The 18,152-nt window shown below is 45.9% G+C and overlaps 1 protein-coding gene across 1 annotated transcript; it reads left to right on the top strand.

The window, feature by feature from the left end:
• The first annotated feature begins 357 nt into the window (after nucleotides 1–357).
• On the top strand, nucleotides 358–16,741 carry F2RL1 (F2R like trypsin receptor 1). The gene is made up of 2 exons (XM_065941317.1): nucleotides 358–577; nucleotides 7,385–16,741. Exons 1-2 carry the CDS (start codon nucleotides 496–498, stop codon nucleotides 8,494–8,496), a joined length of 1,194 nt encoding a protein of 397 aa, XP_065797389.1. The 5' UTR covers nucleotides 358–495; the 3' UTR covers nucleotides 8,497–16,741.
• The last annotated feature ends 1,411 nt before the right edge of the window (nucleotides 16,742–18,152 follow it).

Raw genomic sequence — 18,152 nt, forward strand, 5'->3', positions numbered from 1 at the left:
AGGTCGGGCTTTTGCTGTTTGCCCTTTAGGAAGGGCGGGGATGGGGGTGGATAACACTGGTTCCGCAGGAGTAATTCAAGGTTAAAGGCGGTTTTCGGCTTGCGCAGGCCGCGGAGATCCCACGAGAGTCTTCCAGCCTTTCGAAGATTACAGCTCAGTTTCTACGCGGCGGGCGCACCTCGGGCGGCGGGCCGGGGCGGGGCCCCAAGCGCACGGCCGGGGGGGCCGGGGGGCCGGGCCCGGGACTCCAGGCCTCGGAACCGCGGGGCGGAGCAGCGCGTTCCGGCCCCGGGGCGTGGCCCGCGCAGGTGCGGCGAGAGGCTGGAGTTTCACTGAAACTTATCCGGTTCTCGGGAGGCGTGCGCGCAGGCTCCAATCAGGGGCAGGCGGGAGGGTGGCTTCCTACCTGAGCCGAGCGGCAAGGGGGACTCTTGAGTTTCGGGGCTGTGGCGGCGGCGGGCTCCCCGTCCGCCCGGCGTCGGCGCTGCTGGAAGGATGCGAAGCCGGAGCGCGGCGTGGCTGCTCGGGGGTGTCCTCCTGCTGGCGGCCTCTGCCTCCTGCAACCGCACCGTCCCAGGTGAGAGGCTCGGCCGGGAGGGGTCGGCTCGGGAGCGTGGGTCGCGGGCGCCGTGGGTGGGAGGCGGACGCCGGGTGGATGCGCGAAGGGTGCAGTGCGGCCGCTGCCGCCGCCTCCTCCCGGCGGCTCCGCTTCTGGCTTCAGAGCGGGGGCCTCCGGGGCCCCAGCTGGGACCACCGGCAGGGGCTGAAGCCTGCGGAGGCCAGCGGAAGAGAGCGGGGTGCTCGCGTCTACGGAGGACCCGGGGGGTTGAGTCCCTCGGGTCCCCCCGAGGTTTCTTGGCAAACACTAGTCATTAAGGAGCTTTCGCACACTTTTCAGACTCTTTCCTGCCTAGTCCTGCGGGACCCGCGGAGTTAGCGAGTTGATGGCCTCAAAGAGCAGGATGGAGCCCGCGGCCTGGGAACTTTCTGAGTCGCTTTCTGAGCCTGCTGCAACTTCTGGAGGCCCCTCTTTGGGGTCGGCCCTCGGCATTCAACCTGCCTCCCCGCCCCGCCCGGCAGCTCCTCTGGGACGGCTCGTGGCCGGAGTGGGGAAGCCAGGGCCGGGCCCCGTTGGGTTCTTCGGGTGCCAGGCGCTCACTCCGGGTTGTAGGCCAGTCGAACAGGTGAACGAACGGAATTTCTTGAACCCTGCTTTACATTCGACCAGGTGACCTCTGGGCCCCGGGTTTCCCGGCCCTTCGGTGCCACACTGGCCGCCACCAGGCCCGTGGGCCCGAGGCTGCCCGCGCCGGGCACGGAAGGACCCGGGAGCCTCCCTGCGGGCGCGCAGGTACCAGCTTGGGCGCCGCAGCCGGTGCCCGGGTGAGTTCGGACTTGCCAGGCGGGAGGGGCCGTCTCCCGGGCTGAGCTGCCCTCCCGGGCGTGGGCGCTCTCAGGCCGCGTGTCGCCCAAGTTCAGTCCAGTCGCTCAGCCGTGTCCGCCTCGGCGACCCCGTGGACTGCCGCACGCCGGGCTTGCCTGTCCGCCAGCCCCCGGAGCCTACCCAAACTCATTCTGTGATGCTAACGGATGGGGAGCCTTAAAAGGGAAGCTTTTGTTTCCCTGCGAAATCTGTAGACCTGTTGTTAAGGCAGCTTCTCACTTTTATCCTCTTCATGAAGACACTGTGAAAGAGCAAGTCACTGTGAGTGTGAATCAGAAGAATGTGATTCTTTTCCTTCTGCAGTTACAAGAAAGGGTATTATTATGGTGGATACTTGAAAAACCACACCCCTGGTACGCATTTTATTGTCAGCAATTAGAATAAAGATGTTTATTTCCTGTAAGTACTGAAACTGTGATGACTGCATGTCCCTTTACTGTTCTGTTTTAAACTTAGAAACCTAAAATTTAGGAGCAAGGCTTAGTATGTGCAGACATCTATAAAATGTGAGGATGTGGATTCCTCTATTTTATGATTCAGAGTGTTCCTATAGGGAACTTGCCTGAGTGTTTGGCTTGTTCTTGTTTACAAAGTGAGGGGCAGGAGCTGGGGGGATTTCTGAAGTATAAGGCGGACTTCATTGAACAACAATGGCAAAAATCAAGTTACTTGTTAAACAGGACTATTCAATATTGCACTTTTCCCCCCTTCCACATACTCTTACTCCTTTGCAGGGTAACTTTGCTAAAGGGTCAGTTCAGTAACAGTGAGACTTCGGGTAGATGGAACTTCCCCCACAACTTGAAACTTAAGTTGGTTTTGGTAAGAAACGTGGCATCACCCGTGTTTCTGACCCTCAGCACCTGTCTTTGCTCACCCCCTTCAGTCTGGCGCCCAGGTATCCCATTCAGTTTGCAGCAGGACGCATCCTAGGCTTTTCTTCCCAAAGGTTTTCCCCCAGAAGACTGCCTTATGGAAGGGAACTCAGCCTAGAGGGTAACCTTATTATTTCACAGATGGGGGCCACAGAATTGATGGGGACAGGCAAGGAAAACTGTCCATCATACCCCTGCTTTCTTTCCTATCATGAGATAGTGATGTGTGTTAGTGGCTCAACTCTTTGTGACCCCCGGGACTGTAGCCCGCCAGGCACCTATGTCCATGGAATTCTCCATGCAAGAATACTGGAGAGGGTAGCCATTCCCTTTTCCAGAGGATCTCTCAGACCCAGGGATAGAACCCGGGTCTCCTGCATTGCAGGTGGATTCTTTACCATCTGAGTGATGGATGGTTATTTCTGTAAATAGTTTTATCTCTCCCCCAAGTGGATCACATACTCCAGGAGACTCGGGACCCCTAATGGCACCTCCATCACCACGGCCCAATACGTCTCTCTCCCTAAAGGACACTATTATTCAGTAAATAGTGAATGAAAAATGAAGAAAAGGGGCTGGCCCAGAGTTACCTGGCAGTTGATGGCAGTTTGGCATTTAAGTTGGCTTTTTTCAGGTACTTAACTTTCTACCGTGTCACAAACCTGAGAAGTCCCCTGTAATGCAGTCATTCCATTTTTCTTTTGGACATTGAAACTTGTGTTCTCTTTGTAATTGGTCATTAATGATACAAGCCGTATGTGATTACTGTAAAGGAAAAATAAGTCCAAAAAGGAGGTGGTATTAATTAAATCACCCTCACTACCCAAGGCATTGCTAACATTTTGGTTTCTAGCCTTTCTCATGCTTTCATACATCCATGCACAAAATATGTATTCATAAATAGAGAAAAAATTTTTGTACAACTCTATGTTTATATAAACATCAGTCAGTTGTCATTGCTCAGTCGCTAGGCTAGGCCTGACTCTTTGTGACCCCATGGACTGCAGCAGCATGCCAGGCTCCTCTGTCCTCCAATATCTCTCGGAGTTTACCCAAATTCATGTCCATTGAGTTGGTATCTAACTAATTATCTATCTATCTGTCTCATCCTCTGCTGTCCCCTTCTCCTTTTGCCTTCAGTCTTTCCCAGCATCAGGGTCTTTTCCAACGAGTAAAAGTAAACATCAGTAGTGAATAAACATCAATGACCAAACATCAGTAGCATGTTAGTAAATATAAAACGTTTTTAATGAATCTGAAATGTTACCAGTGGATGTATAATAAATTTTAACTGGTCCTCTGTTGATAGACCCATGAGCTACTTTCTATGTTTTGTAATGAGAGAAGACACTGCAACGAACGTGAAGATGGGACCTTAAATTTGTGTTTGGTCACCTGCCTGACCTTGTAGTTACTAATTAATTTTGATAGGTGATGTTTTAGTGTGGTGTGTGTTTGACTTTCTTACGGTTTTATTAGCTGGGCAAATGTTGAGAGGAAAACAGTTCATCCTGAAAAAACACAAGAAGTTTGACTAAAGTGTCCCTAGAGAGGGTACCAAGAAATGGAAGCTTTTCTTTTTTGATCTGTGCTCCCAAAGTTCAGAGCAAAAGAATATTTGGGGGTGAGGAGGATAATAGGGGAAAGAACACAAGAGGAGAGTTTAAACAAATAAAGTAGCTGCTCTATACTTGGCTTATGTTGGGAAGGTGGGCCACAGGAGGAAGCTTAATATAACAAAGAACAGGTAATGTTTTTAAAGTTAAAAGTGCAAATCAAAAAAGTTAAAAGTGAAACATCCCCATTCTCTCCCTTCTTCACTCACAACAGACTTCTTTATGCAGAAATAACACGTATTGTGTAACAGTAGAAGAATCACACTGTACATGCTGTCCTACAGTTTTTTTTAACCTATACAATCTAGTCATGGTCAATATAGGAAAATCTGTCCATACTTTTGTAGGGGGAACGTTATTCATTGTATAAATGCCATAAATTATTGAACTCGCCTTTTTTGTTTTTTTGATGGACATTGAAACTATCATTTTTGTTTTACCATGGTAAATAATATTCTAGTAAATATTCTTGTACCTACACTATTTTCGTGTACTTTAGCTAGTATACACGCAGAACAAATTCCTAGCAGTAAATCAGTGGGTCATAGGGCAAGCACACTTAAAATTTTTGATATTTTGCCAAGTTGCCCTTCAAATAGATTACACCAGTTTACACGCCTCTGAAAAAGCAATCCAAATGCCTTAGAAGGGTATAAAGGTAAAAAAAATAAAGTTCTCCCCCCACCACCCATTTTACTCTAGAGATCACCAGAGTTTATGGTGTAGTGGGTGTCTTCCTAGACTTTAGGTTTGTTGACAGATTATAATTTTGTTAAATAGTTGGAAGCATATTATTCCGCCAGCGGCTTTTTCATTTGACACTATATTGTGACTGTCGTTGCGCTTTAGTGTTGATTAAATATCTTCACCCTGTAAAATAGAAACGATGTTGTCTGGTTTACGGATGGGTTACAGAGTTAGAAGCTGGGATGGCGTCCGCTCTAGACAAGTTCTGTGAGTTGAAGACACTGTCTGAGGTGGAAGCCCTTGCCCTGTGCTGGAAGGCTTCAGGGAACTTCGGGCAGCAGCTCGACGTTCAGCAGTGTTGGTGTGAGTAGTTCTGGCGCTGCTCAGTCATACCGAGGGGCATGCTGGCTGTGTGCTCTGCCACTGCTTCGATGAACACAGCTAATATGAATGGTATTCTGGAGTGCAGTCAGTCAGGGTTCTAGGTGCGAATATTCTCAGGAAATCTTTCTTTCTCACTCTTTGAATCCTTCCCTACCTTTTTGTATTATTTCTGGCTCCTTCCCCACCCCCCTTTATTTTAGTATCCTAATATAAAATAGATTTTTATCTCTTTGCATGAACTTTTGTGACCTGGTGTATGTTTGTTTTTATGGAAAATTCTAGACACATGAGGGTAGAATGTACCAGGGAATTCCTGGTACCCCTCAGTCAGCTTTAGTAATGACACCTCAGCCTTCCATCAGGTGTCATTCTTTAACAGGTTTATTAAGATGTAACTTGCAAACCATACAGTTCACCTATTCAAAGTCTACAATTCGGTGCCTTTTAGACTATTCACAGATAATCTATCCATCACCACAATCAACTTTAGAATATTTTTTTACCCTATAAGAACACTCCAGCCTATTCCTTAGCCATCATCCCCCCAATTTGCCCCATTCCCCAGCTCCTGGCAACCACTAATCTGTTTTTTTGTCTGTGGATTTGCCTATTCAGAACATTTATTATAAATGGAGTCCTACAATACATACTCCTGAGGCTTCTTTCAAAAGCATAATCTTTTCAAGCTTCACCTGTAGCATGTATCAGTACTTCCTTTCCTTTTATTGCTAAATCATGTTCCGTTGTAGGCATAGACCACATTTTGTTTACCCATTCATCAGGTGATGGACGTCTGGGTTATTTCTCCTTTGGGGCTCTAATGAGTGAGTACTGCTGTCCTGAGCATTGCTGTACCCGTTTCTGTGTTTTCCTGGGTGTACACTTAGGAGTAGGAATCGCTGGGTTATATGGCACTTCTGTGGTGAACCGTTTGAGGAACTGCCAGGTGGTTTTGCACAGTGACTGTACCACTTTACCTTCCCACCAGCCGTGTCTTAGGTAGAAGAGGAAAAAATGGTGACAAGACATACAGATTATCAGATAAGCTTGTGAGTAGGTTGAACATCCTCCCTGGTATGAACATGCCATGGTGAAGGGCTGCTCTTCCCCAGAATTATAGTCAGGTCCTTCTATGTCCTTAGACTGTCCCTCACTTTGTTCTGCAGGTCGATGAATACTTGGTTGGGGCAAGATGTAGGCTGGCTATGCCATTCATTCGTGATTTCTAAAGTTTAATTCATAATTTGAGGATGAGAGTGGAAGTTGTTAAAGCTTAGCATATTACTAGCTTAAATGTCAGAATACAAGTTTGTCTGAACAGAAATCGTGCACCCAGCTGCCCGGTGACCTTGAGGTCAGCAGGCTTGCTGCCCGCTCTTCGGCATGGGCAGGTCTCCAGGAAGCCCTAGAGAAGCAGGAGGTCCCTGCTCTGGCTGAGGCTGTCCTTGTGTCTAGAGAAGCAGTGTCTCTGAGCTCCTGGGAACCTCGCTGTGTTGGACCTTGGGCTAAGGAGTGATGGGCCAGGCTGAGTTGTCTTGCAGCACAAATGAGGTGGATGGCCATTAGGAGAACAGTTGGAGACTAATGAGTATGTACAGTTTGTAAAACTAAATGATATACTGTCAGTTTTTTCCAGGATTCATAGAAATCATTGTCATGTTGTACACATACTTCAGAACCCTCCCATTAAAAAAGAATACCCATTGTAAAAGTAAACACACCACATGCACACACACACACACACACACACACAGCAGGGGGACTTCTTTAGTGGTCCAAAAGTTCAGATTTCCTCTTTCAATGCAGGGGGTGTACCTTCGATCCATGGTCAGGGAGCGAAGATCCCACATGCCCCATGGCCAAAAATCTAAAACATAAAATAGAAGCAGTATTGTGACAAATTCCACAAAGACTTAAAAAATAGAAAATTAAGATTTAAAAAAATAACAACAAAAATAACACGGCAGGCACACGAATCCAGACCACAGAAACCCAGTGATCCCACCACCCATCACAAGCCCCGGAAGCACTGTGTGCCCTCATCCTGCCCACCTTCTTTCTCTGCCTTCACACAGCGTGGGGAGCTTTCTTCATCTACCCTGCCCTGGAGAAAGGCAGGCTCGCCAGCACACGGTCCTCTCGGGCTTCCGCCCGTTTTTGCTGAGTCCATTTCACTGCTGCTTTTTCTCCTCAGCTGCTGTCCTCCTTTCCTCCTCTGCCCGGGCTTTCAGGTGATAACTGACGTGCTGGGCACCATCTTGCCCGTGACCTTCCCACCAGCCGTTCTTTCTCTGAAGCGCTTGTATTTGGATAAACCGGCATCTCTGGAAACTCTGATTGCTGTAATGACCCTTATCCGCCTTGCCTTTCTTGTGCAGGAAACAAGAGACTGTCTAAAGGAAGAAGCCTCATCGGCAGCATGGATAACTCACCTGTGGTCAGTGGCAGAGGAGTGACGGTGAAACCAGGCTTTTCCGTGGATGAGTTTTCTACCTCCGTCCTCACTGGAAAGCTGACCACTGTCTTTCTTCCAGTTGTCTACACGATCGTATTCGTGGTTGGTTTGCCAAGCAATGGCATGGCCCTGTGGGTCTTTCTTTTCCGAACAAAGAAGAAGCACCCCGCTGTGATTTACATGGCCAATCTGGCCTTGGCTGACCTCCTCTCCGTTACCTGGTTCCCCTTGAAGATCGCGTATCACATCCATGGCAACAACTGGACTTACGGGGAGTCTCTTTGCAAGGTGCTCATTGGCTTTTTCTACGGCAACATGTACTGCTCTATCCTCTTCATGACCTGCCTCAGCGTGCAGAGATACTGGGTCATCGTGAACCCCATGGTGCACCCCAAGAAGCAGGCAAACATCGCCATCGGCGTCTCCCTGGGAATATGGCTGCTCATTCTGCTGCTCACCATCCCCTTGTACATCGTGAAGCAGACCGCCTACATCCCAGCCCTTAACATCACGACCTGCCATGATGTTTTGCCGGAGGAGGTGCTGGTGGGAGACATGTTCAATTACTTCCTCTCTCTGGCCATCGGAGTCTTCCTGTTCCCGGCCTTCCTCACGGCCTCGGCCTATGTGCTCATGATCCGGACCCTCCAGTCTTCTGCCATGGATGAGAGCTCGGGAAAGAAGAGGCGGAGGGCCATCAAGCTCATTGTCACCGTGCTGGCCATGTACCTGATCTGCTTCACTCCCAGTAACCTTCTGCTCGTGGTGCACTACTTCCTGATCAAGACCTGGGGCCAGAGTCACGTCTACGCCCTGTACATCATCGCCCTCTGCCTCTCCACCCTCAACAGCTGCATCGACCCCTTTGTCTATTACTTCATTTCACAGGACTTCAGGGATCATGCCAAGAATGCTCTTCTCTGCCGGAGCGTCCGTACTGTAAAGCAGATGCAGGTATCCCTCTCGTCAAAGAAATTCTCGGGGAAATCCAGCTCCTACTCTTCGAGTTCAACCAGTGTCAAAGGCTCCTACTGAGTGGTCCGGTTCCTCGGTGGAAGTTCTGCTGGAGGCTTTGGAGCCTGCTTACCATTCCGGAGATGCTTCTGTTGTTTCCTAACCAAGTAGGTTTCACCACATACCATGCATATGCAGCACCTCTCAGGGTGGCTGGAAGCTTCCCTGTTTGCATGAGGAAAGTCCCCCCAATTCATGTGGAATGTCAGTTTCAGAATTCCTCTACTCAGGGGCTCCCAGAAATGGAACTGATCAAAGCAGACTTTTCAGACGGTGCAGAAAAGACAGAAGCCCCATGATGTGCAAAGACTAGTCTTGGCATGAAGGCTTACGTTTTTAGCTGCAGCTATGTTTCTTTTACATCTGGGGTCAGTCCAGATGTATTAGGGCTTCAGGGCCCTCAGAGAAGATCAGTACAGTTGACTGGCTATACAGATGGGGAAACTAAAGAGGTGCGGGAGCTGCCGCAAGTCAGGTTTCCAACCAACCGCAACAAGTTTGAAGGGCGGGGTTCTTGTACCACTTCATCAAAATCATTGTATATCTTGTTTGAAAATGTAGATTTATCGTACTCAGGAATCAGAGCTCAAAGTCTTGGGCAGGGCCCAGGAACCTGCATTTTAACAAGTCTTTCTTACACTCCAGTGTTTGGGAACCTTTGGTCTGGGTACTGCTTCCACTTGACAAGGAGCCATGGCAATTTTTGAAAAATGAACCAAAACAGAACGTTTTGTGTCTCTTTCCCGTCCAGCTCAGAACAAACTCTGTTCATTGACTCATTGGGACTTCCAGTCATTTCTTTATTAATGCTTTGAGCTTTTGTATGTATTGTTATCACTTCAAGGAAAATACGAGGAGCATTTTAAATGTGGAAAAGCTAATTTTGTGTCTTTACTGACTTCAGTGAAATCTTCAGGTTGTCTGAATAGTAGATTTTTTCATAACTAAGAATAGTGTTTACCACTTAGTATTTTTAGAAATTATTGGACTATTTATTGCCAGTTTTGTTGACTTTTTATCAAATATGAAATGATAAAGCCGTCTCTTGAGTTTGAACCACATCTGTTTGGAAGAGAACACTAAAATAGAGATGATTTGCAATGTATTTTAAAAGGTACTTGACTCCAAGCTGACTTTATACAACTGTTGTATTTGTGACATTTTAAAATAATTATTGGGAATTCCCTGGTGGTCCAGTGGCTAAGACTCTGCGCTCCTGATACAGGGGACCTGGGTTCGATCCCTGGTCAGGGAACTAGATCCCACATGCCACAACTAAAGCTCTATGCAGCCAAATAAATAAAAATAAATGTTTAAAAAAATAAAATAAAATAAAATAATTATTTTACTGTATGATTGATTTATAAATAACACATGACTTTTACTTTTTACTACTTTTCTCTGAATTGTGTGGTTTTTGCTTTCATTTTTGTTTTCAAGGAACGGAGAGTAGGGAAATAAAGGCATCACTCTTCTAAGAAGAAATGAAAGTGATTCTCACATCTTATTTTTTATGTAAAGAGGGTCATATTGTACACATTGCTCTGTAATAATTATTTTTTTTTAACTACATTTTAGAATTCTTCACATGTCTGCATCTATGGATTGACCTCCATTTTTAAAGGATACAAGCTACTTAATATTTAGGGTATATTGTGAGGTTTTAGTCATGTGGTCATCTCCATACTTAGGGCTCCTGGAGTTGTTTCTCTCTCGCTCTCTTTTTTTCTCTGTTAAAACAGTGCCACACTGAACATCCGTATGTAGGCGTCTTTGTGAGTATTTCTGTAGGATGAGGGCTTCCTTGATGGCTCAGCAGATGAAGAATCTGCCTGTGGTGTGGGAGACCTGGGTTCGATCCCTGGGTTGGGAAGATCCCCTGGAGAAGGGAACAGCTGCCCACTCCAGTATTTTGGCCTGGAGAATCCCATGGACTGTATAGTCCATGGTGTCGCAAAGAGTCGGATACGACTGACTGACTTTCACTTTCATTGTAGGATGAGTTCCAGAAAGTAGAATGGCCAGGTCAAAAGTTGGGTGCTCATTTTAAATTTTGGTAACACTTGTCAAATGGCCTTCAGTAATGTATACTTCTACCAAAAAGTGTGTTTGCACTTATTTCCAGAAATGCTCATCCATCAGTCTTTTTGAAATGTTTGGAAAACATCTGTTGCACTAGTTTGTATTGAAACAGCAGGGCTCCCGCCAGGCAAAGCTGAATTCTGATTCCGTCATGTCTTTGTTTTGGTTTCCTGAGGAAGATGCTTCTCTGTGCCTCAGTTTCTTGTTTGTAAAATGCAGGTTAGGATGAAATGTTTGGCAGGTCCTCATAAGTTTAATGTAGCATTATTACTGTTCGTCTCTGACGACAGTTGTGATCTCGTTTCTGGTCTACCGCCTTTTGCTTCTTGGCCAGATACACCCTGCCTTCCTTGCCGGCTCAGCTCTTCATCTCATGGCAGGCTTCCTCATGGTCGGCTTGCTTCCATTTTACAGGTGGGAAAGCAAAAGATGGCCTACCCAGGGTGAAAGTGAGCAGAAACAAATGGCTCACAGGCTGATCCAGTGGAAAGTATTTTTTGGTCTTTGCTATTTCTTTGTTAGTCATTTTTATAATACATGCTGATAGTAAAAAAAAAAAAAAAAATCAAACAATAAAAATATATAAAATGAAAAATGTACTTCTTTGCCACTCATGTCCATTCTTATCTCACAAAGGGAACTAATTTTTACAATTGTTTATAGAAAATATATGTACTTTGTATGTTATACTCTTTAAGAATGAATGTGTTTGTGTATGTAAATACATATACGTACATGTACATGCCAACTTCTAAATTAATTCACATGGATCTTCCTCCTTTTGTTCAGTGACTAGGTCATATTCTGTACCTGAGTGATCATAATTTAATCCCTACTCTATGGAAGAAGGCTTTTTCTTGGTTCATTTTCACCAAATCTGTGAATCTACATGAAGGAAGTGTACAAGAAATGATCTGGGAAATAGAATTGTTAAGAGTGTCTGTTTGCTGAATCAAATGCTCCTCCAGCGGAGTTTGTTTCTTTTCCCTTTGAGGCCCTGATCTGCCTGAATCAGGCCCAGCCAGTGGCCAGGCGGGGCAGGCCAACGGAGGAACTCTGGCCCTGGGCTCAGGAGTGCCCTGGGCGTGCCTGTCTTCCCTGTGTTCCCTATCTTGCTGGGCTCTGGTTTTTCTAAACTATCTGACAGTTTGAATGTTGCACTGCACTGGCTCTAGTGACTAAAGGAGGGCTCTCTGAATTTGAAAGCGAATGTGGGTTTGTGTCCCATTGTGCAGGACACATGCTAAACTGAAGTTGTTTGGGCTTTTTTCTCTTTGTCATTTCAGTTGTTTGCAGCAGGAGTTTCAGAGGTAATTAATTTCCCTGTTACCAAGACTTCCTCAATCCTGGGGCTATAATCTCATCAGTATGCATAGTTTAGGGATTGCAACTTTGTTCCTGTAACTTTTCTCCTTTGGAGATGCTCAAGAGGACTGGAATTTATCACTGAATCAAAGGTACAGTTGGCCGTACTGTTCCCTGGTCTCATCAATTAAAACCGTAGGTCTGGGCTGCAGAGTTTGGTTGTTGTCTTAAAAAGCGAAGTTTCTGATTTTACACTAGTCAAAGGCATGTGTTTAGTCCACCCCCACTGCTGATTCTGAAGAGGGAAAACCAAACTCAGGGATCGGTCCTCCATTTTACCCAAGCCTTGGAAAGTCGTTGAGATGGTTGTTCTGTTTAAATGTAGATCATTGGAGCCCGTCAGGTCACACCCTAGAAATGTCCTTATTGAGGGAGAGTGTGACGAATTCTGTGTTTTGAGTGTGAGCTGCCTTTGCCTCTACTGTTAGTCCGCCTGTGGAACATTTCCCGGTGTCTGTCTTTACTGATGAGGAGCGAGGCATGACCAGCTACGGTTCACCACCTCCTGCAGAAACTGCAGCCCGAGCCGTGGGCTCCACGAACCCTGCTTAAGTCATCAGCACCCCGAAAGTGTGAGTGGCTCATGCATTCATCTCGCGACTGTTTTCTTCTTTATTTGTTTTAATTAGAGGATTATTACTTTACAATATTGTGATGACTTTTGCCATACATCAGTGTGAATTAGCCACAGGTATCCCTCCGTCTCCCCTCCCTCCCCTTCCCACCCCTCCAGGTTGTCCGGGAGCACCAGCTTTGCATCCCACAGTTACTGCAACATTGTTGCCTTATTAAATGCAAATGATTAAATCAGGATCCCAATTTTAGCAGCATTCTAATTGTAGGATTAATGTTCTCAGTGAAATTAATCATCTTAAACAAAAACAAAAACCAAAACCCAGTGTTTGTGTTACTGGAAAACCTTGGAAGAAGAGACTGTTCTAAAGCCAGGTCCTGAGAGTGGGAGAAAATCAAGGAAAACAGAAGGACAAGAAGGCTTAGGAAGGGCCATTACTGTGGCTTCATATTGTGATGCTTAAAAAAAAAAAATTATAAAAGTGATAGTGGTTGTTGTAAATAAATCTGAGAATATCGGAGCGCATGCTGAAAAGTGGACATAGTCCCTCCCTACCCACCCGGGTCAGAGCGTGGCCTCTTTTGAGGTGTTTTCCATGCATGAATAAATGTAAGTGCCCATATGCTTTTTTTTAATAGTAAAAGAGGAGTTTATACTCCCTATGTCTTTTATGCATAACCAATTTCCTCAAAACTTAGTGGTTTAAAATAACAGCCAACATTCACTGACTTGCGTGGTTTCTGTGAGTCACGACCTGGGAGCCGTTGAGGCAGGTGGTTCTGGCACGGGGTCTCGGGAGGTTGCAGTCCCCCTGAAGGCTTGGCTGGAACTGGAGGAGCCCCTTTCCGTGAGACTTCCTCACAGGCCTGGCGTGTTGGTCCTGGCTGCTGGCAGGATTCCTGGTTCCTCCCTGCAAGGGCTTGTCCACAGTCCTGCTCAAGTGACATCGTAACATGAAGGTTGCCTTTCCCTGAAATGAGTGATCCGGAGAAAATGGAGGCGTTGCACTGCCTGTTGGAGCCTGGCCTCCGACCTCATCCACCATTGTCTCCACCTTACTCTACGGGTCATATATGTAGATAGCTTCAGTTCACTTGGGAGGAGACTACAGACTATGTAAAGGCATAAATACCAGCACTCAAGGATCACTGGAGGCCGTATTGGAGGCTGGGTACCACACTGTACAAACACATCTTGGATATTGTTTCCTTATCAGCACTTATAGATTGACCTCATTATTTTAAATGGCTCTACCCACTGTATGGATATACTAAAAGGAATCCTCTAGCTTTTAAGTCATTTCCATTTTTTTTTTTTTTTTTTTTTGGCTATACTTGTATTGCTATTCAAGCAGTCTTTGGGTAAATATCTTTCTATATCTTTACCTACTTGTTCACTCAGCATCCTTCAACTGGGTACTATGTGCCAAGTCATGCTCAAGACACTGAGGGATATTGTGGAGAACAGAATAGACAAGATCCCTGTTCTCACTGAGTTTACTTTCTAATGGGGCAGAGACCGGAAATAAGAAAAATATCTAATAGTAGTAAATTCTAAGAGAGGGTAACTGCTAGGAGTCTTTTGTACTATGGTATCAGGGAAGGTTTCTGCTGCTGCTAAGTCGCTCAGTCGTGTCCAACTCTTAGCGACCCCATGGACCGCAACCCACCAAGCTCCTCCGTCCATGGGATTTTCCAGGCAAGAGTACTGGAGTGGGGTGCCATTGCCTTCTCCGGGGAAGGTTTCTAAGAAAGTGAAATTTAAGTTGCAATATTTAAGGACAAGAAAGCCAGCTCTGGGAGGATCCCAAGCAAGGGTCTCAGGGGAGTGGGTGAGGGGAAAAAAGTATGAGTGAATAGATGGGTGAGATAGGCAGGTGCTGGGTAGCTGAAGAGGCTTACTTGTAAGGGAATAAGAAGCTTGATTTTCACTCTAGGTGGGATGCCACAGGACTGTTTTACTGGTAGTCACTGGCTGCTACAGGATATAGATTATAGAAGGGCAAGAGGGAAGCAAAAACAATTAGGGAATTCCAGCAATGCAATCAAGAAATGATGCTGTCTTGAATTGGGATGAGAGATGGAGAGAAGGGAACTAATTTGGACTGTTTTGAAGGTAAAGTCAACAGATGTAAGGAAAAGAGAAATCTAGGAATTGAAGATAATACCTAGATTTTTTTTCTCAGTGGATTGATAGTGCAATAATTAGGAGTAAGTTTGGAGGCTGAAAGTCAAGAGTTCTATCTTGGCCATGACATCTTGAGTTTGCAATGCCTGTCAGACATCCATGGAGAACTGTTGAGTAGAACATTTGGATATCTGAGTTTGGAATTTTCTTTTTAGAGTGATTAGGGCCAGAGATCCAGACTTGAGTCATTGGCCACATCACTAACCCTTTTAAAGTAAAGGACTTAGATATTTTAGACAAGAGAACAGATGAAGAGACGGGCGCCTGGGACAAAGGCCTTTGGCACTTAAAACTTTCTGGGCAGAAAAGGAGCCAGTAAAAGAGACTTAGAAGGACTGGCCACTGGAGCAGAAAGCAAGCCCAGAGACTCTGTTTTGGGCATGTCAAGGGCGTAAAGGAGAGGGGTCAATCAGGAAATATTACTAGAGGTCAAGAGAGATAAGAATAGAGAAGTGACTATTGGATCTTATCAATGGAGAACGTTAGTGACCTTGACAAAACCTCTAGTCTTTTCAGAAGGAAAGGTGTTCAAGAGAGAATAAGGAAGTGAATTCAGTGATGACAGACAATCCTGTCCAGCAGGTTTAGTTGTGAAAGGGAATGGAGGAATTTGGGACAAAGAGAGGCACTGAGAGTGCCTCTATTATCTTTAGGATGTGGTAATGGGGGTGATCCAGAAGACAGCAGGGAGATAGTGATGGTGGGAGAGAGATACTATATTTCTAGAAGTAGAGTTTCTGGGTCAAAAGGTATATGTCATTTTGATCTTGATTAATTGCCCTCTTGAGATGGTGCACCAGTGTCTATGACCCACATTGTTATAAGCACAATTTTCACAGTCTTAAATATTTACCAGTCTAAACGTCACGCATTTTGAGTGTATTGATCATGCAGAGCTATGAGCATGTTGGGAGAAATGAAACTGTGTCTTACCCCCTTAATTTACTTTGTTCTTTGGGCATATTCTTCTTCTGCCACTCTTCACCACTCCAGCAGGGCCACTTGAAAGGTGCTAGCCTGGGGGAAACTTGGTCTCATGTCTCTCTGTATTATTTCTGAAAGGAAACCTCAATTCTTCTTCTGAGTGAGTTACAGAAATCTGTTTGATTTGGAACCTCCTTTGTTCTAGACTAGAAAGTCCTTCATCGTCCTTCTGTAGAGAATAGGAAGGCATGGCTGCAGCCCCTCCAGCTGGTACCTCACAGCTTGGAATCTGAGCCCTAGGCCCAGCCAGCTCACCTGCAGATTAGAGATTAATTCTCTGCATCATTGCTCTTGTCTTGGCTCTTGTCTGATTGCCTTACTCCAGTTTCACCATGTAGCCTGGGGTGAATGACTTCAGTTGTTACAAGAGTTTAATTAGAGCTTCTTTGGAGCACTGGCTAGCTAGACTTAATTACCTAATCCTGAGAGAGCAGTTTTAGCTAAGTCTTGTGTTCTGAGCTCAGGCACTTGGAGGGCACTTGTATCTTATTGGTGACAGACAAATTTTCGCTCCAACTAAAGACATTTTGTAGATGAGGGATTTTGTTGAAAGTATAGCTGACTTATCAGAATTTATGGTTTAAAAAGAATTGTGGGGCAAGGAGGAAAATGATAATATGTATTCCAATGATATATTTCAATTAATTAAAATGAATTCTTTTTTTTTTCTTTTTAAAAGTTTAATAATTATAGAGAATTTTGTACCCACCCAGTTGAAAGAATTGTATAAGGAAGCTCCAGGCCCATGTATCCACTCAGCCCCAACAACCATCAATCCTTCAGTTCTACCCCATTCACTTCCCCATCCCATTTATTCTGAAGCAAACCTCAGAAATCATATTATCTCACTTGTAAATGCTTCAGTGACTCTAAAAGAAAGACTACACCAGGTCCTCGTTGCAGCATGCAGGATCTTTATTTGCAGCATGGGGGATCTAGTTCCCTGACCAGGGATCGAACCTAGGTCCCTTGCACCAGGAGCATTGAGTCAGCCACTGGACCACCAGGGAAGTCCTAACAAGGAATTTCAAAGGCATACCTTAAAAATAAGTAATTTTTAATATATCAACTATCCTGTCAGTGTTTAAATTTTTATTCATCTCAAATGTCAGATTGGGGTTTTTAGTTAAAAAATAAAGACTCCAAATAAAGCTCATGCATTGTGATTGATTCATGTCTTTTACGTCTCTTAACTTTTTTTGTTTTCTTTTTGCAATTTGTTGAAGAAACAGGTTATTTGTTGGGAGATTTTCCCATAGTCTGGATTTTGCTAATTCTAGTCCGCTGATAATTAATTTTTTAAAAAAAGTAATTGTAAATTTAAAAAATTAATTTACTTTACATGTGGCTGTGCTGGGTCTTCCTTGCTGCACATGGGCTCTCTGGTTGCAGCAGGGGGACCACACTCTCGTTGGGCTGCGCGGGCTCCTCACTGCAGAGCCTCCTGTCGCGGCCAGGCTCGAGGCCACGGCTTGTTGCCTCACTGCGTGTGGGATCTTCCCGGACCAGGGGTCAGATCAGTGTGCCCTGCGCTGCAGGGTGTGTTCTTAACCACGGTCCTGCCAGGGAAGTCCTTCCAATGGCAATTCAAAAGCCCTACGAGAGGAGAGAAAAGGCTCTTTAACCCAAGAACTCTGATTATACATCTGCTCATTTTACACTTTATGGGAAGCGGCAGGAATTTGAAAACCCTTATCACTTTGCTCTTATCACTCTCTCTTCTGTGTGTGGGTCTGAATGTGCTCTTCTAAGGATGAGGAGAATGCCCCTGGCCTCCTCTGGCTGTGCCTGGAAACTCCCCTCTTGACAGGACCATCATTAACTGACTGCCTGGGCATTTCACATGGACCTTCCACTCCCACGCGTTCATTCTGGCCTTCCCAGAGTGTCCAACATTCCTTAAATCTACAGTTTGGAGCCTTTCATCATCTTTTTTCAGGCGGGCTGGAACAGTTATTTTAGAAAGAGTGATGTTTCAGTTCTCAGCACCCACCCTGGAGTGTCTTCTTTCAGGAGCCTCCTGTTTGTATTGGACTCTTTCCGCCCGTCTGTCTGCCCCGCCCTTTGCTTTGAGCCACCTCGGGGCCAGGGCGGATGCCCACGTTGCCCTGGGCTGGCTGCTGTGAGGCAGAGCCTGAGCGACTCCTGTGTCTGCTTGGGGGTGGTCTTCCGCTGGCGTCTGGAAAGATGCGAGCAGAACTGAGTAAAATCTCCTGAGCAGATCTGGGGAGGCCAAGCCACACCTCGAAGGTTCTTCTGGATCTTTCAGCTTGGACAGGAATACGTAGACACCTGAGTTTCTCCAGGTGAGATGGGAATGAAGCAGGAGGCCAGGATGGTCACAGGAGCCCGAAGGAAACCATCTGCAGGACAGGGGCCCATCAGAAGCCCAGGGCTCTGAGCCTCTGTCAGCTCCTCCCTCCAGCTCCTGCATCTCTCGCTCTCCCTCTTTTTCTTCCTCTTGTGATCACAGTAGTGAGGATAC

The sequence above is a fragment of the Muntiacus reevesi genome, chromosome 7, assembly GCF_963930625.1.
Source record: "Muntiacus reevesi chromosome 7, mMunRee1.1, whole genome shotgun sequence".
In the NCBI taxonomy this organism is placed as follows: Eukaryota; Metazoa; Chordata; class Mammalia; order Artiodactyla; family Cervidae; genus Muntiacus; species Muntiacus reevesi.